The 26,199-nt window shown below is 47.2% G+C and overlaps 1 protein-coding gene across 4 annotated transcripts; it reads right to left on the minus strand.

Moving 5' to 3' along the window:
* Positions 1 to 526: 526 nt before the first annotated feature.
* On the minus strand, positions 527 to 10,628 carry DACT1 (dishevelled binding antagonist of beta catenin 1). Of its 4 annotated transcripts, none has more exons than XM_074908877.1 (4): positions 10,201 to 10,628; positions 7,976 to 8,108; positions 6,363 to 6,425; positions 527 to 3,840 (listed from the first exon to the last, which is right to left on the minus strand). In XM_074908877.1, the coding sequence occupies exons 1-4, from the start codon at positions 10,531 to 10,533 to the stop codon at positions 2,096 to 2,098; spliced, it is 2,274 nt and encodes a 757-aa protein (XP_074764978.1). In that variant the 5' UTR covers positions 10,534 to 10,628; the 3' UTR covers positions 527 to 2,095. The 4 variants fall into 4 exon arrangements, with proteins under 4 accessions (XP_074764978.1, XP_074764975.1, XP_074764977.1 ...); XM_074908874.1 differs by having other exon boundaries at positions 527 to 3,954; XM_074908876.1 differs by having other exon boundaries at positions 6,270 to 6,425.
* Positions 10,629 to 26,199: the final 15,571 nt, after the last annotated feature.

Consider the following 26,199-nt stretch of genomic DNA (forward strand, 5'->3'; position numbering starts at 1 on the left):
GGAAGATGGAAGTGCAAGGACTTTCTGTGTGGCTGAATCCAGAACTTTGTGACCACACTGCAAGACCATTTACAGAAACTGACATTCCTCTATTAAAAAAGTAAAAAAATAGTATGAGAGAGACATTTTATAGGTAGGGATTTACTACACTGCAGATCGAAAAATAAAATCTGCCACTTAGAACATGTGTTACCACTGTCTCAGAAGCTGCTCCCAGAGACATTTAATTCTGGGTGGATCTCTCCTTCCTACATTGCATTGCAAGGAAACCTGAGAAAAAAAACTGCCCTGCCTTTCATGTGGGTGACAGCAGGAAGGACACAGAGGAACCACAAAGGAAGGTGTCTGCTCAGTAGATCTTGCTATGGAATGGACAGGCTGCACACTTATTCCTGAAATTCATACCAGTCACAGCATCCACGCCAGCTGCATGTCTGCAGCTTCATGGATGCCAGAGCAGAAGACGAACCTGCAGAAACCAGCTCAAGCTCTGGGCCTGCTCCATCAGACATGCCTCCATAAACCTCCAGCCTTCCCACCAGGCAGCTTCAAAGCTGCCGCTGAAACGGGAGGTAGTGCTGTCTACAGTTAGCTCCTTTCTCCTCTTCTGGCAGACTCACCTCCAGTCCTATGGGAAGAAAAACTGAGACAGAGACCGGTGGGTGACATAATTGTCACTTTTTTCCATAAACTTGTCAGGGTTGTGATACAGCCCGCTACCATACCTGAAGAGGGTAACAGAGACAGCAAATCTACGCTCTCCTCCACTCAGCCCAGCTCCCAGAGCACACAGCTCTTCAGGATTCATTTACTGGACGTTTCAGAGGGACACCTGTTGCATTACACAGATCTATTTGGTTACAGAAACCTACCATCTGCCCCTGTGTTGTACCAACCAAAGTCTGCAAGCACCCTGACAGCAAGGAGGATTATTATTACATTTCCATCTGCTCCGCAACATGAGCTGCCCAGAAGCAACAATCTGAAGATGTCCCTGAGCTCCTAAATCCCACCTTGCCCTTAAAAAAATGCAAGTTACGGGAAGAACAGGAGAGGCCATGATAATCCATTTCCCTCAAAGCACAAGTCACATCCACAGCAACATTTTAAACTTGCTCCGCTTCCTGCATGGCTAAATGGTGACATTCTAAGTGGTGACAACGCCAATAGTAAACCATTGACTGGGTCTGCACCAATGCAACAAACTTTAAAAAAAGTATTAAAACAGACTGTTTATTACAGCATATGATGTGTTATATTAATTTACACAATGATATATATATATAAAAACAGCCATTGATGATGTACAGTAAATTGGACATCAACAGGAATATTAAAACTACTGATACTCATGCACGTGACATGCATATGGTTGTTTTTGTTTTTTTTTTTCAAAAGCAGTTGTACACATTATACTGAAGTTACTAAGCCTTGGCCAGCTGCTCCAACACTTTACTCTGAACACCACTGCCGTCTGCAGCAGAACTCCTGGGAGACTGAAGCAGAGTGCACTCCAGAGAAGGCAACTTAACCTTTGAGACAGATTGAATAGGAGCCCTTTCCTGGTGGGGGAAAGCTGGGGAAGGACAGGGGTGAGTTCCAGGAAGAGAATCGACAAGAAAAAAACAGGCCAGACTACCAGGAGGAAGAAGTTCAAGATATGGCAACAGGAGCAGCAGAAAGGGACAAGCAAAAGTATGAAGACCACCCACACTCCCTCCCCCTTATCGCCTAAAAACTTATGACCTTAAGCTGTCAATATCCTGTGTAAGAGCCAGAACTGGAAAACTTAGGCAAGGAAGATCCATTCCCAGAAACATTAGCCTTTTTTCAAAGCCTTCTGACACCATGCACTGGAGGCTGTTCACCACTGAAATGGCAGTGTTATGGGTTTTTTTTAAAAAAAAACGAGTATAATGGTCTTTTATTTCCACGTAAAAGGCACTAGTATCCACCCAAGTTCTGAAGACAAGTGACATAATTTACCTTAAGTTTTAAATATTTGTATAAAAAAAAAAAAAATCTGTGGAAATATGTACACAAAAGCACCTTGCTTCTGAAAGCAGAAGCAGATACATTCCACCAAGTCACCTCACTAGACAGTTGTCATGAGCTTCAGGGAGCCTGACCGAAAGCGGAGGATTTTCTTCTTGAGGTTATGGGAGGCTTTGATTTTGACAAAGGCCTTTGCTGCATTTTCATGCAGCTCTGGCGCCGTGACCGTTTGGATGGGGAGCGTCTGGACAAACTGAGACCAAATAAGGCCCCCACTCTCATCAGAGTCGCTGGTGGTTGTGCTCTCCCCTACGAACTCCACCTCGCTCAGGCTCGACTCGCTGTCTCCAAAGCAGTTCGTCGTATAGTTGCTCTGCTCGTCCTCACTCGTGTCTACCACAGTGGAGTGGAACAAGGACTCGCACTCTGCCGAGTACTCCGAGTCGCTGGCCACGTAGGCGTACGGACTGACGTAGGGCAGAGGAACTTGCGAGTAGACCCCTACACCTTCCCGCCGGTTCCTCCTCGCCCTCCGTAAGGCCTCCTCGTAGGAAATCTCTGCCGACGACTTCCATCGGCGGTAGTCGGCCCGCTTGTGTTTAGGCTTGGCCACCACAACCTCTCGGCCATGCCCGTGGGATCGAATGGTGGATTTGTGGAGGCCAGCCTGCCGATTCTGGAGGCCCGACTCCGGCTGCAAGTTGCTGCCTCTCTTCCCCCTCGAGGAGGGTTTTTTCAGTTTCTTATTTGTATCCAACTCATCAGGAAAGCGGCACTTCTTGCCGACTGTCTTGGTTTTCTCCCGCAAGGTCTGCGAACCGTTTTCCAGCCCATTGGCAAGGTGGGGCCTGTGTTTCAGCACGGAGCTTTTCAAAATCTTGACATTTCGGGTGCCTTTGTGAAGCTTCACACTTTGCTGCTGGGCTGGTATGTACTGGGCATTCACCAGCAACCCATCATCCAGGCTCTGGGAAGAAGAGCCCTCGCTTTTGAAATCCAGCACGGGCCTCTCCTCGACAGCAGGTGACGAGGAGCGAGCCACCTGCAAGCTGCTCTTCAGCAGGATTTTTTTGGGAGGTTGGCTCACCCTGTTCTCCGGCTGCAGCACCACGGGCTTCCCTGGGCTCTCTTTGGGAGATGCGGCAAAGTGCTGGCTGCTCTCCTTGGGGACATCCCCCGCCGCAGCCACTGCGTTGCGGTTGAGCTCCAGAGGTGCCGGTTTGGTGCCCCGTGGCAGGTGTTTGGTCTGAAGTTCACTTGTTACACCAGGCGGGAAAGCCGCCGGCAAAGGTGCCTTCCTACTCTCCAGCTGCTCGCCCGCCGGCTCCCTCGGCCTCTGCTTTAACGGGGAGGGTGCCACGTGGTCCAGAGCGGTGGTCCCACCAGAAGGCAAGCACGCTTGCTTGGAGCTCTTCAGGTTCACGACGTTACTGTGAGCCACCACGCCTGCGGGCTGCCTGACGCACATGCTTCCATGCCTCAAGATGCCTTTGGTGGGATCGGCGTTGAGACTCGTCCTCGGTTTGTTAGTCCTTACCGCGTGAGTCTTTTTCTGAACCAGGCTTAAGATGTACCCATCTATCCTCTTGCTGGTAGAAGGGCACGGAGCCGGCCAGGAGCTTTGCGGGAGAAAGGTGTTGGCGGATCTTCCCGAGTCTGTTTCAGATCCGGCGCAAACGTCGCCAATATCGCAACCAAGCCTCTCCTCTTCTCGCTGGGGGTTTTCAGTCACGGGGAGAAGAAACATGGGACTCTGCACAGCTACCGCATGGAGTGGGCTGGGGTACCGGTAGACGTCGTTCCCGTTTTTAGACACCAGATCACACTGGTACTTTGGATGTACATCTGCAACGACATCGAGGGAATTTGAGTGCGGTGTGGACAAAGAGCGACAGACAGAGCCTGCAGTCTGGTCCTCATGCTGGCCTTCCTTATTATAGTCCATCCAGCCTATGAGATCTGAAAGGCATTTTAGAAGAGTTTAGAGAGCCTGCCAGGGACAGTTCTGCTACGTTTTTCACGTGCCGCCAAGGACGCCGGTCCCATCTACACATACGATGCAATGTTATAATTACAGCAGCACTGTTCAAACAGCAGAAACCTCGCAACCAGGGATGCCATTCAAGCGATATAAAAGCAGCACTATTCTTCTGTGGGTCTCTTTGTAACTACTTCTATGTAGGTTTTTCCCCAATATGACTACACGGTTCAAAAAATAAAAATCACTGCCCTAATGAGAACATTTACATCGGTTTCAAACCTGTGCCTGGGTTGCTGAGAGCTTCCTATTTTACACCCAAGCCACCCAAAAGTCTGTAAGGGTCTCTTATGTTTATATTTTACAGAGTCACCTGTAAAACTCACTGCAGGCCTCAGCATGTATGAGTTTTATATTTCACTTTACTAAATCCAAAGAGAAATATAAAAATTATAGACAAGAGACCAATGAATTGTTAGCTTATTGATAAATTTAACTTCCAGATTTTTTCAAGCATATTTTGAATCAGAAAAAAATCCAGATTTAATTTTACTGTTGTTATTATTATCATCATTGCTACTATTATCATAATTCTAATAACGCTAACAATAACAGGCGCTTCTTTTAAGCAATAAAGGGTTAAAGAATGGAAAACAGGCTCATCTTTCCACACAAGTACAAGGACTGCAGGTCAATCCAGCTGACATCTTAGTCTTGGCTCTGCAAAGAGAGTTCTGTAAGAGAAATCCAGTGCATTTCAAGATGCATGAGTCAGATTTAATGGCTAAGGCACTTATTTAGGAGGTAAGCACCTAAAATTATTATTTTTCTTAAGCTTATGTTGCCCTTGTCTTCCTGGGTAGGGGTACAACCTAAATGATTCTTCCAAATCATTGTCAGTCCTGTTTTCTACCCTTGGGCTAGAAACTTCAGCCAGGGTACTCAAATTTGAATGCTCACTGCTTATCACTTATCTAAGGCTTATTTCAAAAGAGGTTTCACAGACTTTGATGAAATTAGCTGATAGAAATGATGTTCCTGTGTGGGCAGGAGAGGAAGAATAGGGAAGCTAGGAGCAGGAACTTCCTCCAAATCACCTCACAGTTTTCCCCCATTTCCTAAATTCTATGTCAGAGCCAGGAAATGTTGCCAAAAAGAACTTATTTGAAACATGCTAGTTTGTGAAATTTCATCTCTAAAAGTGAGACAGTATGCTTAATGAGATTTTTAGGGTTTTGTGACGTATACAGAAAAAAACAGCACTGCAATCTGCTGGGAATCTTTGTGTACATTTTTCTGTTTATGTGTGGTCAATGAAGATCACATATACCTTACATCAGCGAGCATTAAATTACCTCAAGCTGCTCAAAGGAAAAGTTAGAGGATTTCTCAGCATCTCAGAATGAATGTATTCTGGACTGTATTTTCCCTCTTTAGAGTTGCAAGAACTTTAATTATTTTGTCCTCGATTCACAAAAAAGTCACTATAAATTAACCTTAAGGAGCAGAATGGAAATTGGAAATACTATTGTTGGAAGCATCCTCCACAGTTCAGAATGAACTAAGGCTTTTTTATGAGTATGTTTGCAACCAATAATGCTCGATCACAGAAGTCCTACTGAAGTGTCCTTTCTAGACGACAGATAGAGGAGACTTTCCTATTTAACCATCCCACACATTAAGGCTTGCATCTTCAGCCTAGTGTCAAAGGAAATTCATCAACTCTCTGCCAAAGAGACAAAATACTTTCTCCCTGTTCGTGGTGCCTATTTGTCTATACTACATAAATGCAGGACACGCCCCAGTGTGGTCACCTGGGGGTTGAGGACCATCAGAACTGACAAAATGACTTCTACAAACAGCCTGACGTGCACCCTGACCTCCTAAGAACCTGTAGCTAGCTCCTTACTCTGTCGCTTTAATGAGGATGTGGTTGTTGAGGCATCTCTCATTAATGCTATTTAGTAAAAATGCTATTATTATCATCATTATTGCTATTTAGTAAAGGAAACCATGAGAAATTAGCTGACTACTATGTTTATGTGTATAGGTACCACTGCCCTCTACTGGGTAGAGCAGCTGTCATATTTTCACATTATTTTCATGCTTTTAGAGTGAAGGGCAAACACTCCTGCCTCATGACCCATGTACATGATAGGCACTGGAATCTTTTCAGAGCACAATATGTCAAATGAAAGGAAGAAGGGTTAATCCAACCCAGATACTCCTGAGGCAGTATTTCCAAAGCCAAAGCCACCTCCTGGAGTATGATGTACTCGACCTGCTTTTACTATACCTGCAGATTTAGGGCGTCCATCTGAGATATTCAGTGTTGCCTCCAAAGGGCTGCAAAAGCAAGTGCTAGAATGGCAACTGGATAAACACTCACTGAAGACAGAGTTAGATGAATTGGAGAGCGATCCAGAAGCTCCATCACTCAGCTCATAAAACCCTATAAAAATAAGAGTTTGGATTTATATTAGTTATGTCTACAGAAAGTTACCATTTGTGTCCCTAGAAAGGCAGTCAAGCTCATGTTTATGTTGGCTTACTCTATTGCAATTAGTTATGGGATTTCGTTCAGTCACCCAAAATACAGCGCACGATTTAGTAATATCCTTATTGCTATGAAGGATTCCGTTTAAAAGTAAGGCACTTAAAAGTAAAAAAGCAGAACTTAGCATGTGAAATTGTGAACTTTTTTTTTTAATCTTTACAGGAGTTGGGCTTTTAACATTTACAGGGGTTTTCAGATTTTAGCAAGAAGGATTCAGGCTGTGTTTGACACCCCATTCCTTTAATACTGTATTATACTTCCAAGACAAACTCTCCAGCTGTTACTGGGCTACAAAATTTTTACTAAGTGCTGGGTCCAGTGCTGCCCATTATTTCCACCAAAGTTCTGGAGATAAATAGTGAATGACAAGAAAGAAGGAAAATGGTAAATAATGTGCAGACACAGAAAATTGTATTTCTTGGTAAACTGGGTCTACTCAAGAAAAAGATGACATACCATAATCAAGATTTAAATTTAGGAAAAAGGAATGCAGGGCATCTCTACAGAATGGGGATGCATCCTGGAAAACAATAATCCTGAAAAGGGCTTAGTCAGCGTGGAAAAGCAGGTCCATCAAGCTTAATGATATGGCAAAAAAGCTAATGAGATTGTTGGATGTACAAAGAGACTAATGAACGGCAGTAGGGAAATGACTTCAGCAGTCTATACAGCACTGGTAAGAAAGATTTTGGAAGGTATGCCTAGTCCTTGACTCCAGCATGTGTAAAACAAAGCTAAAAAAATTGCAAAGAGGCCATAACGCTATTTAAGAGCTTGGAAAAATGCCTTAAAACAAATGACTTAATGAACTTGACCTGTTTAGCTCATCAGAAAAAGTCAGGAATTACACTGTATAGCACCTCCCAGAGGAGAAAAAGCTGGATACTAGAAAAGACCTTAGTCTATGGGAGAAAAGCATACATAAAAAAAAAAACCCACACCACAGTGGTGGAACGAGCCAAATTCAGATGAGAAATTAGCAATGATTTTAGCAACTACAAGTTGGTGGATTCCCTACTTTTCAGTGTCTTCAGAACTAGTTTAGATGCCTCTGAGAAATGTTCCCCCTAGTTAAATACCACTTAGTGACTTCAACACAGTTAGAATGGGATGAAATTCAATATATGGGAAATCAAATTGTTTGATTCAGTGTTCCCTTCTAGCTGTAAGATCAATTTTGACATCTTCCTCCTGCTGGTGGTGCTTCCTTTCACCATTTTTCCTGCAGCCTCCTTCCTAATATGCAGGAGAATTAGAACTTTTTTGAACTAAAAATCTAATTAAGCTCGAAATGCTCCTCTGAATATGCTGTGAATTTTAATAGTAGGCATTAATTATCAGAGTGTGAATGTGCTACAGACATTTACTGTTGTAGTACTGAAAACTACAGACAGTTTCATTCCAGGTACCAAGGGAGGCTCCACGTTGCTGAATAATGGCCTTACCTGAACTTGGACGACTGTCTGTCTCAAGGTGTTCATCTGTTGTTTTTTCCACGTCCAGGCGGAGATCACTTATTTGCTTATCTAGCTCTTGTAACTGATTTAGCAGACCGGCATCCCTCCTCCTCAAGCAGTTCTGGAAAACAAGACAAACATCAGCTCCTTCAGCGAGGCAGACGTGAAGGGGCTCCAATCACTCTTCTCCATCTAAGCATCATGGAAATACCTCGCTGCTATTCTTTTATTAAAAAATACAAAACAGAACAAAGCCCTGAAATTCCAGACAGATGCTCTGGATAAATACTAAACTGAAGAATTATGCAGTCACTTCGTTCCAGCTTCTTCCAGCCAGTTTTACACAAGGAGCACGTTCCACAGTTCAGGAAGACCAACGCATTACGCTGGCAAAGCGTTCCTTTGCAGGACCACAGCTGTGACAACAAACCTCTATCGTACGATATGGTCAAGCCAGACCCGCACGCATGAAACGGGCCACTTGGGTGAAAGGACAGCTTTGCCAGTGTAACGGGGGACGCTCGCCACCACAGCGGTGTTAGTCAAAGATCACATCTGCTCACACAATGGGACGAAACAGCTCTGCCAACAAGTGCCTGTAGTGTGGGAACCGCCTTTTTCTGCTGCACATTATGAGCTTCTAGTCTACCATACAGACAGCAAGATTCCCAGGGCTGGGATCAGGGCCCTTTTATTAGTTTTGCAGTGCAGCAGGAAGGAAGAGTAATTCTTCCTCTTCTCCCATTATAATTGTATAAAATTGCTGGTGAGATGAATTTTAGGGCTATTTATGAAGGTAATTTGATGGCATAAAATAAGCAATAAGAAATTATTTTGTAAGGCACTCATTAACCCACGGTCAATGCAATCAGTCTCCCTGTGTGTATTATAATGCTGCTTATCCATCATCTGTTCAGCTTCATACCCTTTAATTGTTCTGGCTTTAGGGAAAGCAGGGGAGGCAAGAGGAAGGTTTATCTCTTTTTTTTAAGTAAGTGCATCATTTGATCGGTGCCCGGCAGTGCTCTGATACGCTCATCGCAAAGAGTTTTGATGCTTATAATTGGACTAGTTCTAAACTCATTAAATCCGGGACAACCTTTCCCCTAGGGTGGGCCAGTCCTCGGGCAAAGGGAAAGCGAATGCTAATAGTATTAGCGAGGCTGTTTGAAGATGTGCTGGCATTTAACACCATCCTTGGAGAACCAAAGGGGCGATCCCAGGTCTTCTCCCACATTTCTGGGGGGAGCCGGGAGCTGGCTGGAAGCCAGGCTGGCAGAGGTGATGTGCTCAAGCCGTAACTCACTCTGCCACCTACTGCCACCAGTGTCCCCCCTCCCCCAGCGAGCACCGCGTCTGGTTCCAATCTGCAAGGTCAAGTGCACAAATTAAACTGCTACCACAAATCCTCGGGTTTTGGGGTTGGGTTTTGGGTTTTTTTGGTTGGGTTGTTTTGGGGTTTTTTTTGAGTAATGATTCCCTGGTCCTTCACTAACGGCTTTTTGGCAGCCAGCCTCTTCTCAGCAGAAAAAAAAAAAAAAAAAATTATATTTACCTTTTAAAGAAGGAAATAAACGGAAAGACTAACATGAAGAAAAGGGAAAGAAAAAAAAAAAAGGGGGGGGCGGTGTTTGGGGGAAAGAAGAAATCAGGCAAATAAATCACGCACTCCAACTTCTCCCTGGGTGAAAGCAAATGCTGAGCCGTGCACAAAGACCGCCAGGCACAGCTGTACGCTATTTTCATTGAAAAATGATCTGCCGCTTCATGCCGCCCTCCATCTCTTCCCACACCGGCTACAAAGCGCGTCCTTCAACAAAAGCATCCCCTTTGGGCAGGGGCCCGATCCTGCCCGTGCGGAGCGCTCCTTCCCTCCTCACCTCCTCCCGGGGTTGCGACCCGGCTCCCAACTTCCATTCAAGGCAACGGCAGCGCCTCTCTCGCCTTGAATGGAAGTCGGACCGCCGGCCTGGCTCCGCAGACCCACGGGGAAGTGCGCAACCACCGCCAAAACCCACCGCCGAAATCCAGCCCCTGACCGAGATGTCAGCGCTTCGCCCCAAACCCCCTGAGGCCCCCGCCGTAACAAGCCCCCGGGGGACCGCGGCCGTCCCCAGCCGCTCCGTGGGGAGCCACCCGCGGGGCGACGGCGACACCCCGCCACTACCCACCCCCAGAGCCCGACGTGCCCCGGCCGCCGCCCGGCCGCTCACCAGCTGCCTCCGCAGGAGGAGGATGTTCTCCTCCAGGAACTTCTCCTCCAGGCTGCGCGGCGGCGGCCCCTCGCCCGGCGGCTCCCCGCGGCCCCCCTGCGCCCCGGGCACGGCGCCCACCGGCCGCCGCAGCAGGAGGCTCTTCACCAGCAGCTCCTGCCGCTGCCTCAGGTACTCCAGCTCGCCCAGCCCGGCTAGCGTGGCCTCCAGCCGCTCCCGGGTGCGCTGCCGCTCCGCCTCCGCTTCGCCCTTCTCCCGCCAGCGCGCATCGGGCCCCCCCGCCTGTCCCGGCCCCGCCGCCGCGACGGCGGCTACCGCGGGGCTCGCCTTCATGGCCGGGGAGGGGGCGGCCGCCGCCTGACAGGCCCTGCCCGCGGGGGGCCAAGCGCCGCCGAGCTCCGCGCTGCCGCCGCCGCCGCCGGTCGCGAATGGGCCGCGGGGCGCCCGGCTCCAGCCCCGGCTGCCGCCGCCCCGCGCCCGCCCACCGCCGCCCCGCACCCGCCTCCCCTCCCGCCCTCCTCGCCCGGCGGCGGCCGCACCACCGCCGCCGTCTTCCTCCTCCTCCTCCTGCTCCCCCCTCCTCCTCCTCCCACCCCGCTCCTCCGTCGTCCCCCCGCCGGGCCGGGCGGGGTGTGGGCAGGTGGGGTCCGCGGGCGCTGCTCCGCACCGGCCCCCCTCAGGATCCGCAGCGGTGAGCTCTGGTGCCCCGCACGGCGGGATCAGGGCCCATCGGCAGCGCGTGGTGGTGCCGCGGTGCTTCGAGAGCCCGACACGTCCGAAACAGGAGCATGAAGGATGTGTCTGGGGCGAAAAAAGATCCTGGGGTGGGGGAAAAAAAAAAAAAAAAAGAGCCTGGCGTTAAGGTGCGGTGAGGTAGGGAAAAGTGGAAAGCAAGGGAGAGCATGGCAGCCCTGGCACCAGGGCGCTGACCTCGTAGGCACGAGGGTGAAAGCACCAGCGAGCTGTTGCTTCGAAGCCTCTTTTGAGTCCACTGGCCAAAAAACCCATAACGAAGTGAACTTCGTAACAGCATCTTGACTAATTGCAGCGAGGGATCTGCAATTAGGTTTCCAGCAGGCACGCGGTGGAAAGAGGGAGGAGAGGAAATGCAGATGCCGAAGAAAAAAAATGAAAAATTTTAGTATCAAAATAAACTCAGACCCAGACACGTTCTGAGGGGGGAGAATGGAAGAGGAAGAAGAAAGCATTGAGGGAGCCCTTCACAATATGGGGTTTGTTTGGAAAGATGTGAGCCTGCTGTACAGCAGCTCTCACAAAGATTTTGAACGTCATGAAGTGCTCTTTCCCACTCTTCCTCTGTTCCTCAGAAGATTATGATTGTTTGTGGTACTGAGCGGTCTCGGATGAAATTTATCTCCCCACTCCCATGCTGTTTGCAGTAGACAACATGCTGCGGTGTGCTGAAACCCGCTTTGTCTATGGTAGGTGTTGGTCCTTGTTCGGAGAGCCTGCAGCTGACACAGATCATTATTTCACAGTCTCCTTAAACCAGTGTAAAGTGCTTTCTAAAAAGGAGATCCCTTTTCCTCCTGCAGCTTATAAGCAGCCCTCAGTCCCTCCCAAATGTTGGCCCAAATGTAGGTGAGGCCACATGCATGAGCTCAGAGGATGGTTGAAGCTAAAGCTAGCTCCATTTCTTTTTGCTTTTGATCTCTTCCAGAGCTGGTTCACCACAGAGCCATGTCAGCACAGTGCATCTATGTTAATATTTGAGTTTGAAGCAACTCTCTAGCTCATTCCGGCTTACCATGCTGTGATTCACATCGCAGGGGGATTTGAGAACAAATGAACTGAGCTGATCTGGGGTAAAACAAAAGCAGAAGGGAGCACACCTAAAGCACTCCAACCAATAATGGATGTTCATTAATGGACATTCGCTCTGCGGGATGAGAACACAACTAGCCCAAAGTAACACCCCTGAAATACATACAGTGTGGATGGCAGGTCCTCAGCACAGCCGGACTGCTGGGTAAATCCGCGCCTGCTGTGCTGTCCTAGCTGCTGATGTAGACGTCAACTTATGTGCCAGCAAAAGGGGGGGAAGTGAGGCAGCACAGGAATAAGCAGCCAGAGAAGGCAGGGCCACTTCTTCGGGGAGCAATGTCACTCCTGCCAGGTTCAAGAGACCATGAAATTGCAGCCACGGAGAAAACTGACAAACTCTGAAAGGACAAGGGATGCCCCAAAGGCAAAGGATTGACTGAGGTTGCTAAGCAAAACTGGAAGTAAAACCCAAGTCCCATACTGGACCACTGTCTCTCTATTCACATCATGTATCTGGGCCCATAAAAGGCCCAGAAGTAAGTTCAGCTCGCGCCCCACCACTGCTGACCTGAAAACCTGCTCCATGGCTTTCCCGTGTGGAGCCTGGCGTGCAGCACCCTCTGAGCATGTTTATGCTGAAAGCCATGTTGCAATGAAGTTACTTTCCTGAGCGGGTAGCAGAAGCTCTCCTGATACGGAAGCAGAGAGCTCCCACATTTTCCTTCACCCCTTTTCGACAGATTTTGCATGTAGCTCTGTGCTTTGTATGCGTCTGTACTCAAAGCTTCATGCAATATTTATGCAAGGCTATTCCAACTATTTCTGTGCTGTTGTGCGCTGTGCAATGTAGACATTGCTTCAAAAATAAATTACAGCGCTAAATAAAATCTGTCTTAATGTTCAGATTTATTTATTTTGCCACTTATCATTTGGTAGATTTCAGTCCGATTCCTCCCTCCCAAGTCACCTCTTCCACTCTGAAGAGTATAAAATGCTACTCATCTCCTGTACTCCCTGCTGATATTTTTGTGTTCATCCTTTGCAGTGCATCGGTTCCAGGGAGGAAAAGAAACACAAGAACTGCCAAAACAGTCAACTGCCTACATCACGTGGAGAGGAGAATGCAGCTTCGACTGAACCAGACTCGCTGCACGGCTAGGATCAGCAAAGGGGAAGGGAAATCTGAAAAAGAAGAGCTCAGGTTTCACTCCATAGATGAAGGAATAATAAGGTGCCAGAGAAGCAGTGGGAATGAGGAGGCTGGACAGCCTGGGAGAAGGAGATGTGTGAGCGAGCAGCCAGCAAGAAATGTCAATTTATGTGAGTAATAGAAGGAAAACAAGATGTGGCCTAAGACACTACAAGTGAGGGGAGGGCCACAGAAGACTATTCAAAAACTAGGATGCAGCTCAGCAGAGTGTATGTCATGGAGACGAGGGGAGGGGAAGCCTGGACAGACAGGGTTTGAAGACCAAAGAGTATGAGCATGAAGTACAGTCCCTTTAATTTACTCAGGAAGATGCTGTTTAGAAAATAACAAAGAGTCCATAAGCAGCAAGAGCTGGCCATAGGTGGGGGAATATAGATGAAAGACAGACCAGAAGAGGACAATAAGGTGAGAAGATGGAGAAAAGGATGCCTTTGCTAGGTATTGTTCTCAAGTAAAACAGGTATTTTAAGCACAGAAGGAACAAGAGACTAAGACTGGCTTCTCCCCTCTCAGTTACACTGCAGCTGATCATCCCAGTGAAAAACTAGTCAAAGAGGGAGGCCCCAGTCCCCAGATTAGCTCTGACTGGACAGCCTTTGGAGGCCTTTATCTCAGCAAACCAAACATCTCAAAACTCTTAGCAAGGGATAAGTAATAGGACTCTCACATGAAAAAAAATCTGAGTCCAGAAGTGTCTTCCATTCCTCTCCTGGTTTGTGGCAACAGCTGAGGGACTTGCTCTTACACTCCTTTATAAAGTTGCTATTCCTTCACTGGGGTAATCAGAAGGAATTCTCCAAAAACAAATAATCCCAGATTCCCCATCCTAAACTCTAACATAGAAACTGCAAGGAGGGAGGCAGTGAGTTATCCGCAGGGAAGGAGAAGAGACGCTGACTGAGGAGCTCTGTTGCTAGGATGTTACAAGAGGTGTAATTCTGGCTGGTACAGAGGCGGTTATGAAATGGCTCATCTTTGATGATTATCCCGGATCATCTTTTATCGTTATGCTATTAGGTGGTAGAAATGCTGCGTTCATATATAGGGAGTAAAGAGATGGTCTCTGCCCTACGGAGCTTACAAGTCAAGAAATGCAGGTGACTGCCACTGGTAATATAAAAGGAGCCCTGAGAAAGTAGTGGCTGGAGTGATGGGTGGTAAATCCAAAACACTTTGCAAGGGGCAAGAGTTTCTGACCCCCATCCTACCAGTAGTTTCCTTCCCGCTGGGAGTGAACCCCTACATCCCAATGCGTGCATTTGTCTTTCCCTCTTCCACCTGACCATTGCTGATCATTAAATTCAGTTTCGATTAAATGAGGCCAATTAACACTTGTTACTTTTGCTAGGTTCATTTCTGACCAGTCACACTAAAACGAGTGCAGGAAATTGCAGAAATTAAGAGGAACGTTGCAATTCCCTGTTTGTAAAATGAAAGCAATTGCTTTCCTTGCTTATTGTAACACAGCCCGATGGAGGCAGGGTGATATGTTATGTGGAAACATCCACTTGGGGACTGTACTTAAGACCCACAGCTGTCACTACGCCTCTGATACTTTATTTTAATCTATTCTAATGTTAATTTTCTAAGCATTTCTAAATTGTATTGGATAATGTAATAAGGTATAAATCTTATCAGCAAATCAGACTGACATCAGTTTGTGTTATCATATTACCATGGTTACATTATTATTACAAGTGAACCTTGCGCTCATTACTAACCACAAACAATCCTAGCATATAACCTAAACCGAAGCAAAATATCCTGGCAGTGTTTCCATTTTTTGTCAAACAAAATCGATTTCTCTGGGTGATAGGTAACTGCGGCACATCTATGATGCATTTTACTCTTCTCAGACTTCTGCAGCCTACATTTATTTCCTTGCGTTTGTACAGCACTGAAACATTTCCATGCTGTCAACAAGACACAGAGGCCAAATTCCTTAAATGTGGAATAGGATCTTTAACACAAACTCACAATATTCAGATGACAAGCACTACCCCAGCCTGTCAAAACACTACCATGTTTGTATTGTTATGGCAAAAACTGCTAGTGACTGCTACATTTGGAACCACTGACAACTTGATTAGATCCCCCAAGGGACCAGTTTCCCCTGACTCTGATCTGATCTGAGTGTGGTCTCCCACCAAAGGACACAGTCCCACTTTCCCTCACCCCCCAGTGCCCATGTGCCAGGTGAAGGGACAGACATTTCCCGTGGGGTCACTGCAGTGATCTGACTCCCCGGGTCTGACATTCAGGATGCTGGATCTGGTGAGGACAGCGATGCTGGCCCTTTCCCTGTTCCTGACTGGTAGTTTGGGCACTTTCTACATTTGGCTATTCCTCGGCTGCAGATCATTGTCCCACAGTGCAGGGAGCATGGCTGGAAAACAGATCACTACCCTGATCCACGTTAAAAAAAAAACTTCCTTCCTTTTTGTTAACCCAGATATTTCAGTGATCCACTTTTAAGCATGAGCAGTTGCACTGGCACAACTGAGAAGGCAGAGCCATACAGGAATGAAGAAACAAGAGCAGGAAACCCTCCAGCAAAAAGCTCCATCCAGAGGGAATGTGGAAGGAAGGATGGACTGTTTGCAAAACAAGAACTCACCCAGGAGGCCATGGAAGAGGATGCTAGACGACAGCTGCTTCTGGGGAAGCAACATTAGAGCTTCTCCAGACATTCCTGTCAGACTACGAGCCATGCAAAGACATTCATTTCCTTTTTGCAGGCAGCAGCCCATCTGTTGAGTCGGGAAGAGGACTGATTTTGAAACACCCATTGCTGCCTCCAATGGAGTGGTGCTCCCCCAAGGCCATGAAAGACCCACTTCTGCTTAGCAAAGGAGCCAGAGCAGTGCAGAACGTCTGGAGGGCTGGTGAGCCCCGAGCCTGGCGAGGTATCACAGTGCTGCTCCAGGTATCAGACTGGCAAAGAAGATGCCGAACTGGCTTGTAGTCCCTAGATTAGGGAAGATGTGTGAGAGAATTGGGTGGAAAGCCAGGCAAGATCAGCTCCATTTTTACCTGTTTAAAGGGTAAGAAAGGGTCTGATACGTGCAAGATGGGGAGGGGGAACATGGAGTTAAACAAAGCAGTGTCACTCACTCATGACGTTCACAGCTGACAAGAAGCAGAGCTTGAAGCTACCCCCCCCTCCCCCTCATTGGTCACTATAAAGAAACTTTACCAGCATTTTAGCAAATCACCTAATACATCTTGTCCTAATGCTAACTGGTGGGGACAGCATTCCCTCCCCAAGCTCATGGACACTGTTCAAATGAAGTCAGAGCTGGACTACTCCAAGTGACACTTTCCTTCTCATTTTTCTTTTTCCTTTCTCTCTCATCACCAAGCAGATGATGTCAGCTGAGTTCTGTTGCGATTACTTTTGATTCACCCTTACAATATCATGTCTGATGATCTTGTACTTTGACTCCTTTTCTTCTCCTAGCCTGGGTTTCGTATTTACATTTAAAAATGCCTAACCCTTGGTGACACAGTGTTCATCTCAGCACATCAGGCTGGGAACAGCCCTCACCAGCATGGCCTGAAGAATATCTATGAAAAGTGTGAATAATCAGCCACTGAGAGCGGAAGAATAGAAATGATGGACTTAAATTACAACTTGAGATTTAGACAGCCTGGAAATGATTCCCAGCAGAAGCAACTGGAACAGCCTGAGGATGGGAAAGCTTCTCCATGATAAGCTGTCTTTGACAAAAGGTTGGGCACGGATATGTCAAGATCAATAAAAGACTCTTCAATGGACAACACTCATGCTCTTCAGGTCCCACATTAAGGTAGGCTCCAATGGCAGCCAGTCCAGTAGAGCAGAAGTCCATGCAAAGGCCAGACCCAGCCCTACCACTGGCTGCCTTCCCTCCTCCTCTCCCTCTGCCTTCAGCACTCATCAGCCCTAGAGAAGCACACATCCTTGCTCACCAGGAAAGGGAGTCCCACCATACTTGTGCTTGGCCACACAGAGATCTCTTCCTCCTGCCATCACCAATAGCCCTGACCGAGCTTCAGAGACCTACCCATGGCAGCTGCACAGAAGACCACTCGTGCTGCTGAGCCCTGCCTTGCTCTTCCATGTTACTAAAACCCTTTGTTCCCCCCTCAAAACCCACCTGTGTTCCCCTCTCAGCCCCACGTGCCCGGCAGCCCCGCTCTGCTCCAGATCTCTGCCAAGAGGAGGGAGGGCAGAGTGGGTCTCACCTCCAACCCTCCTTCTTCCCTGTGCTGCACAGAAGGATGTTCACGTAGGGGTAGGGACGAGGGAGGCAAAGTGCAGCAGAATAAAAGAGGCAACGCTGGGGCCAGCTCTGCTTTGGGGTCACTGCAAAACCACGGTAATTTTGCTACTATGAGTAAGTATGGCAACAGCTCTCCAGTTGTGCAGTAGTGTGGCACCATTTCAGTCTATGTGAACACTTACCCCATACAGAGCTAACCTAGGCAATGAATATGTGGTCAGTAGTGAAGGTACAGCAATAATGACAGCTGTGTGGCCCAAATGTTTTGTCCTGAAAGGGGCTTATACACTTCATGCTCTCCTTGCTAGCTGAATCATTGCACCTACCTCAGCACACATCCATGAACAGCCACAGCTCGGCATTCAACCCAGGACCAAAGAAGTCCATGCTCGAAGTAGTAAGCCCTTTGCAGAAGAAAGGACATAATCTGCAGTACAATTTGCATTCAAACTGCTCTGCAGAAGGGAGAGCTGGCAGTAGTTGAGCTCTTTGGATGGCCTTGGGACCCCTCAGCTAAAGCCATGTGATGGGAGCCTGGAGCTGGGCAGAAATTCTTATGGGAAGGCTTTCCAATCAAGCCTTTCTGCATGCTGTGGGAAGCTGAGCAAGATCAAACTGTGCCTACAACTCATTTTAGTTCATACAAACCTGACAGCAACAGCAAGGACTTTTGCTTTTTTTTTTTCCTCAGCAAATTCTAACCCTGCAGCCTTTAAAGGAGTTCATTCAGTCTCAGCTGATGCTCCCTTGGACAAAGGCCTCTTTACATCAGCTCCGCTGCCAGTGAAAAATGGCTCTTGCGTATGAATCAGAGGCAACCCGCATGTATCTTGTTTGCACCAAACAGCACATTTTATGAACTAGCTTTTAATTTTCTTTTGGGTATGGGCAAGCTGAGGTGAGCAAAAAAAAGTAAGGTCACAAGACTTCAGTGGCAGAGGCAGAAGAGATTAGGTGTACCATCCCCTGGCATTTGGGCTCTCCCTTTAACCCAGGAGATGTCACATGTAAAGGAAGAAGGCTCAAAAGACCTTTGGCAGTATTGGTCTGCTAGATGGTCCTCAGTGCATCACTTCACTCTCGCTATCTCACTCTCCTGTTCTTTGCATCTAAGAACTAGATTTTGCATTTAAGAACTTAGCCTAAAATTTTCAGCTTTATCTCCACACATTGTGTCCCTGTCTTCTATACTCAGAGGGTTAACAGGAGTGAGTATCATTTAGTGTATAACAACAACAGGTCAAGGAACCACTAAAAAAAAAAAGAAAAAAACCCAACATAAATCTCTTCGCCTGAAATAATTCCCTTTCTACTGTGCTAGGGAGAGCAAACACAGACCTCTTGCTGTTGTTTAAGGCACGTGCCTGGAGGAAGGAAGGTGTCACTGGCTCCAGGCTTTGCATCAGTGAGTCCCATAAAACTTGGAAGGTCAGGTGTGCAGTCACGGAGCCTGCGACACATAAACAGCAGGACCTGAATCAGAACAGATAGAGCTCCAGAGGGACCTGCTGTCAGTCTCTGAGCTTTAACTTAAAACCTGAGCTGAGAAACTGTCCCACATGAAAGGCTGGCTTTGAATTCAAGTGCAAACTGACCTGCAGTGGTACCTGAATCTCTGTTGTTTGCATTGTTCCATCATTTTTGGGGTATTGAGCCTCTTATCAATGTTGTCGTAAAAGGACATATCACTTTTCAATCTGCTTTAATGAAGGCTTTGTCCTAGAAGAACACCTTTTCTGTCAATCCAGGCATCTGCAAACCTGCAAGAGAAGAGAATGGCATTCCAATTTCCAGAAATTTTGGGCCCAAAACTTTGAATCTCACAGACGAACTGTTGATTCAGGGCACGCTGCACCTTTGCATTACCATTTACTGTATTAGCATCGGATGTGCAGACAGGAACATTTGGGGTTTTTTTAAAAAATAGCCTGCAACAGCAAGGCAGCACTGTGATTTCGTTTCAAAAGACGTTGGCATTGGAGATCAAAGCCACTCTCTCCTATGGCACTGCTAGTCATGGGACAGCACTGCCAGCCCTGTCCCGGGACCAGCTCAGCAGCCAGCCTGCCTGTCGCTCCAGACCTGGGAGAGGACACAGGGGAGGGAGGGCTGCATCTGGTTTGTCTGGAAAAGGCCACTCCAGTCCTGCGATTTTAATTTTGTCTTTCCTTTAAAAGGAAACCTAGTTTCTGGTAACCATTTTGGTGCCTCTGCAATAGGCTGAAATTGTTGCCCAGGACTGTTCCCGCTTTTCAGATGATTACATCCAAGTGGCTCTCAGATTCCAACTGTTAGTCTCATGAATAATGTATTTCATTTCAAGCCTTTCATCTGTGCATAAGTTTTCCATCTATTTCCATCCTGGTCTCAGACACTCTTTTTACCTGTAAAGCAGAAAAAGTTGCTATTTTTCCCACTTCTTTGTGGAGTCTCATTTCTCTCAAACACTGCTTGCCAGTTCCAGCTCTTGTGCCACCAAAACGCTATTTCAGGGGATGAGGTTCATATCCACCCTCTTGTTGCAGACTTTTGGGGACACCTCCTTTCCAGCAGCATCTACGTTGGCTGAAAAGTTCAGTCCCTGCAGCTACTCTCTGTTCCCTGCTGTTGGTGACGGATCAGCCAGCTCTGTTACTGTGATCACTCCCTAACCCACGTCACCCAAGGGGAGCCAGCTTAGCTCATGCTCACCCACTCCTTTTAACCAAAGTGACTTCAGGGGCTCTCACACCAAGGAGAAGCTGGTTACAAGGAGCAGCACAGCAGCCACCAAAAGAGGACATCAGGCGGCCTGCAGTGTGCCTCTTCAGTTGGGCCAGCAAAAGAGCATCACACCTCGACATCCCGGTATTGTTGTGCTGCCTTGAGATCACCGATGGAAGCTGCAGGACAAGCTGAACTTCTCCAGCAGTTGTGCAGGGGCGTGCGTTAAATATCCATAACTCCCATCCTCTCTTGCATAATCACCTGGTGGCCAGGGACAAGTCGTTTAGATGATTTGGAATAGCAATGAGAGCAGATTTAGAGGAACAAGCCTTCAAAGCAGGAATGCAGAGCTCAGCAGTCAAACATCCAGCAGTATCTGGATGCCACTTCTTTTCCAAATCCTTTCAGATGCAGCCTAAGGGGTTAGTATTGACTTTAAAAGCCAGGGGCCCTGATTCAACAAAAACAGCAAAGCACTTAGTAACATTAAGCACATGCTCAAGTCTCTTCCTATTCAACAAAGCACTTAAGCACATAGTTCACCCCTCTTAGATGGCCCAGAACCAAAACACTGAGTTCTCAGAATTTCTTCAACCTTTATTTAATTTTGGAGGAGGGACAGGAATTTAAACCTTGATCTATCTTTTGCAAAGGGTCCCTATTTGCAAGTGAGTTAGACTCCAGCTCCAGACCTACACACCCAAATTCTGGCACATTCATATTTTGAATTGGGATCTGAATTTTTCAGCTTGGGCCTCGCTCTGATCTGTGCTGACGTTCATTAAAGAGATTGAACTGCAGGCAGGGAGCTGTTAAACTATGTTTCTGTACAAGGTTTAAATTGATGATACATTCCCCAGCTCCACCGAACTGAGATGCAAAACTGAGGCACCACCTCAGTGTGTGTCGTGCAGATGCTCAGCCTGGGAGCGTGCGGGATTTGCAGACCTCCAATTTGGCTGTTTCTCCAAAAATTTAAACCCACCACAGCCCATCTCTGTAGCCCAACAACCAGAGTCATGTGAAATCCTCAGCCTTTGGTTATTATTAAAATGTCATACAGCATTCACTTAGTGGTTGCAGAGGGAAAGTGCAAAGGAGCGAGCCCGGCATGCTGCGAGCCCGCTGGGGAACGCAGCCGAGGAAGGGGACTGACAGCCAAGAGGGAGAGCCTGGATCTGCCTCCGAGCTGTTGTTTCAAGCTTTTGGCAGACTGAGAAATGTCACCACATCACTGCTTTGCGCACATTTCCAAATGTCGCTGCTTCCTCTAGCACCTTCTTTCCCCCTTTTTTTTGCTGTTGTTTTTTGTTTTGTTTTGAATGTTGATTTGTTTATAACAAAAACTGAGATCCTCCAAAGCAAAGCAGCAGGCATCAGGAAAAGTAGCAAACAAATAAATCAAAACAAAAACATCTGGGCCACGTGACCAAATCCAAGCCCGCTTCCCGTCTCACACCAGTGCCAGTCACATCTCGGTACATGGAGCTGGACTCTTCTCCTCTCTTGCTTTGGCAAGGGAGCTCCAGGGTTGCTGGTAGGACAGAATAAAGCTATGAAATAAAAGGCCAAGCTTGCTCCAGCGAGACTGAAAACAAATAGACTGTCAGTTGTCTGGGCGAGCAGGGGAGGTGGTACTCAAGACATCTAAGGCAGCAGGAGGAGGTGAGAACCCTCCCATAGGCATTACCGATTGCCTGGAGGAGGAAGAAGATGAACCTGCTTAAAAAGAAAACGCAGAATTCAAATAGCCACATTGTGGGCCTGCCAGGAAGAGCATCACTGGAGGGACTGCTTATTAAATGGTTGCCAGAAGGACAAGAGGAAGAAGGAGCATCCAGCCAAGGGCTATAGGGCCGATAAAGAGGCTGTCACATTGGCCCAGGGAACCAGCAGTCCCTTCCTTGCTGGTCATGGCAGCAAGGGCACCAGGAAAGTCAGAGCAGCTGGAGGGGCTGATTCACTCAGGCTTCCCTCTGCCGCTGCTGGAGACTGACAGACATCCAGAGAAACAGCTCTTGTCCTTCGCAAGCAGCAAGACTCAAGGGGAGTCTGGCACAAAGGCTAAACATGAGACTGGTAATGAGGAGAGGCGAGGCACGGCAACTGCCTTGTGGGCAATAGCTGCCCTGTTAATTGGCTTTCCACTGTACCTGCTCTGAACAAAAGCACGTGGGCTGGAGACACCAAGCATCCTTCATTTGGGTGGCAGATAAAAGGGCTGCAGTAAATGCCCCGTCTTACCAAGCAGGAAGCAGAGGTGGGGAGCCCTGCCCAGGCTAAGACACAGAGCTGGCATGTGCACACAAATCTTGCTAGTCACCCTCTGGCCCTACTGCCACAGGATCATGCTCCTTCGCAGCACTGGATGACACAGTTAGACAGGGATTCCTCCCGGGAAAGATCAGACTTGGAAAACTTGGAAAGAAAAACAAAAATAATTTAAAAAAATATCAATAACTCTTGCAGCCCAGCAGCACTTTAAGAGCCTGTCACGCTCGGCTGGGCTCATCCCTGTCGCTGGGAAGTGGTGCTGTCAGCCACCTCTCCTCATTTGCAGTGGCAATGCTGAGGTGTGTGGGTTTGGCAGATGATTTCCCAGCCTTTGCAAATGGACGACATCCTGGCGCAACGAGCTCTCAGAATTACCCCACTGCATTGCAAGAGACAAACGCAGCACCCTGCGTTGTTGTGATGAGGCAAGAGCTTTATCTTTCAGGGACAGGTATATGGAGGCACTAACCACAGCATAGTTGAGAGGGCCACAGTGTTAGGAAGGACTGGATGGCAAGCGTTGGTACAAGAACAAGGGTTTGGCTCCCGGGTGTCAGTCACTGCCCTCGAGGCCGTTCCCTGTCCTCTCCCATCCTGCTGTGAAGCCAAAGCAAGATAAAAGGTGGAGAGAGAGGATGGACCCAGCCCAAGAGCCCCATCCAGACTGTAGGGTGCTGGCGGGATTGTGCTAGTCTGCTCAGACCTTCCCCACCACTCCTCAGGTTACATGTCATTTCCAAGTGGGTGCACCACCCCTAAATGTGGATGCAACCCTGTGTTTACCACAGCAGGTAATGCACAAAGCCCGGATGATCAACACTGGCTTAGCCAAGAAGCAGGGGAAAAGCTCCAAAGAAGCAGGGGAAAAACTCCAAAGCAAGTTACACTCTCTTGTCTTTCCCAACCACTCCCAGCAGGTTACCCAGGCGACCTTTTAACTAAAGTGACTGAAAATCATCTTTCATTCTTGTCCTCTAGTATGTACACTGGCTTATTTTCTACCTTACAATTGCAGAGTCCATCGGAAACATGCAGCCCTTGAAGAGCACACGATGTCTGCAGCAGCCACCCTGGGAGATTTATGAGGGCAGCAAGCTCTTGGTTTCCCTGGTCACCCTCAGAGGATTTACAGCCCCATGCATTGAGAATGAACAAAGACCTGCTGTTCCTCATCAGAGACCTTATGATTCTGTCCGTGGGGAGGAGGCTTCAAACATAGATAACCTTTGCAAGAAGGAATAGCCATTCCTGGAGGTAACATGAGAGATAGGCAGAAAGAAAAGCATCCACAGTGCTCTGGGAAATCTCAGAAAATGAAGCTGGGAGTTTGCGTTATTTGTAAGGGTGAAGAAAGCTTAGCTGTGGGTCAGCGGGAGGAGGAAAGGAGGTTGGTAGCAGAGTTTGTTCGTATAAATTTGGCTTCTGGGCCGATTTTCTCTTGGACATGATACAATTAAGAGTTGCTTCTGTACAGGACTCGAGTTCCAGCTTGTTCTTCTATCTACAGAGCACACAGTGCCTTGAGGTCTGCACCAGTAGTCTTGGAGTCCTGTTTTGAGCGGCCTACGCTCTTTGATATACAGACACGAGGCACCTACGGGCAGTTTTTGGAGTACAAGAGCTGATAAACTTTCAAAGGCTTCTCTGGAGCCTGTGCACTTTGCCCCTCCATCTGTGCTGGGGTTCTGAACTCCTTGTAATCAAGAAGAGCACTACCAGCAATACTTTCTAAAAGACCCTTTGCTGCACAGCTGTGACCTGTGTAGTTTTCCTCTCAGCTTATTATCCAGTCTTAAACGACTGGCATGAGACATGCGCTCAGCCAAAATACTTGATTCTGCTAATGGATCTGACCATGAATCCCACGCGGCTCTTTACTGTACCCTTTGTATTGGAGTCATCAGCGAAGGAGGAAGGGAGGTAAACAGTAATTACTATGCAGATTTCAAAGAGAAGTGCATCTGTGCCTTTGGTTTCTGCTTTGTTTGGTGACATCTTCACAGGACAAAGTGGAGTTTTTTTCCTTAACCTTTAAATTAGCAGGGGACATATGAATTTGTTGTGATACTAATTGTCATATGCATTAAAAAAAAAAAACACCAAACAAACAATAACACCATTCTCTGGGACTGAAGATGCTGCATCTCAGTAAGTGGCTTCCTGGAGGAATACATCCACAAAGGAGCAAATTCCCATTCTAATTACAAGGGAATGTCAGAGACAGGCTTTTCCATGAAGGAAACAAAAAAGCAGAGCTGACACGTCCAATGCATATATTAACACTAAAGACATGGAAATTAATTAGATTTATTACCAGTCACAGCTGCAAAGATGGCTCATTTCTAAGTTTATTTTACAGAAAGTGGCAGGAGGAGTGGGATTTAATAGTCATCTCGGTTAAGCTAATGAGCCAAAACTAATGGTCTCTTCTTGTTTAGAGAGGCCCCAGTTCCGTGGAGCACCTAAGCATGTGTACAGCTCTCACCGTGATTTCCAAGGGATGCTTTGCATCTGCTGGAGTGTTTGGTGATGAGTAGGATGCTTACAGATGCTTGTGGTCTGGGTGGGAGAGGAAACATTTTTCTGAATGGCAGTCAAAATCAATGGCAAGATGAGTTAGGATTACCCCATGTTATAATTTCTATCCAGAAGAGAGGAAATGACTTTCCAGAGGAAAAAAAAAAAAAAGACAATGAGAAACTCAGTGTCATGAGGAGTTCCCCAACATCTTTATGTTCTTAGTAGGAAAATGCACTTAGCCCAGCAGAGCACAATCTTTTTTTTTTTTTCTTTTTTTTTTTTTCTTTTTTTTTTTTTTTTTCCCAGGTTAGTTTTCTGCTATTTTAACAAGCTAAACCATCTTTGCAAGGGGTCAGATCCATTCCCAAAGAAAGCCATAGCTACCTTGTGATGGCTTCAGCACATATACCACCAAGACAGGAAGCCAGGAGCCCAGCTGCAGCTTGATACTGGCACCAATGTCCCTAAATCACAGCCTCTCTCATGTCTTCTAGGTCACATCACTTGAAAGGATGCTGAAAAGCTGCCCAGAGGAGCTTTCAGAGATTCCTCCTCTCCTGTAGATGAAGAAAACCAGAAGGTGTTCAATGGGGAAGATGACCATGGGGGTGTCATTTGCAAAGCACTTATCTCACCTCTCCAGGAGAGGGTTTGGAGGATTTTGGTAGCTTCCTTCCCAAATTGGAAACCAATTTTCTGAGGCAAAGACAGACTGCCTTAGGCAAGGAGGTGTTAGACTAACAACAAAAGGGAAAGGTGCAAAGAGGAAACAAATGGAAACTCATTTAGCACATAATGAAGGTGCTGACGACAAAATTAATCAAAGCAAAGAAGGAAGTGGAGAGAAATTCTTTCATCACCTATCTACCAAAGGTAGGTCCTGGCTAATAAACGGGAACCAGTGTCATACAGGCAAAAATCTGGCCTAGCTGGAGAGATGGAAACCTGGTAGGAAGCTAATTGGAGTGTTAAAATCATGGCTTTTAGGAAGGCTGAAGTGGGGATGAGATGAAGAACTATTAGAAATCGGATCACGAGCATCCAGGTCATTGTACTCAGTAGTAAATTAATCTGAAAATTGATGGCTCAATCATCTAAAATAGAAAGCACAAAATAGACCAACCAGTATCTGCAGTGGAGCACAAAATCAAACCTGTGAACCATCTGAATATCTCCCTGAGCAGCTGCCAAGGGCAAGGAGGGGAAAAGGACCAGATTGTCGTGGGGAAACTTCAAATG

Source organism: Athene noctua, chromosome 6 (assembly GCF_965140245.1).
Source record: "Athene noctua chromosome 6, bAthNoc1.hap1.1, whole genome shotgun sequence".
In the NCBI taxonomy this organism is placed as follows: domain Eukaryota; kingdom Metazoa; phylum Chordata; class Aves; order Strigiformes; family Strigidae; genus Athene; species Athene noctua.

Excerpts from the sequence above, each read along its gene's own strand:
- DACT1 (XM_074908873.1), bottom strand. The coding sequence starts at position 10,533 with ATGAAGGCGAGCCCCGCGGTAGCCGCCGTCGCGGCGGCGGGGCCGGGA. Across the intron at positions 8,109-10,200 it reads TCCTCCTGCGGAGGCAGCTG|AACTGCTTGAGGAGGAGGGA; the intron begins GTGAGCGGCCGG and ends CTTGTTTTCCAG. Across the intron at positions 6,426-7,975 it reads AGACAGTCGTCCAAGTTCAG|GGTTTTATGAGCTGAGTGAT; the intron begins GTAAGGCCATTA and ends TTATTTTTATAG.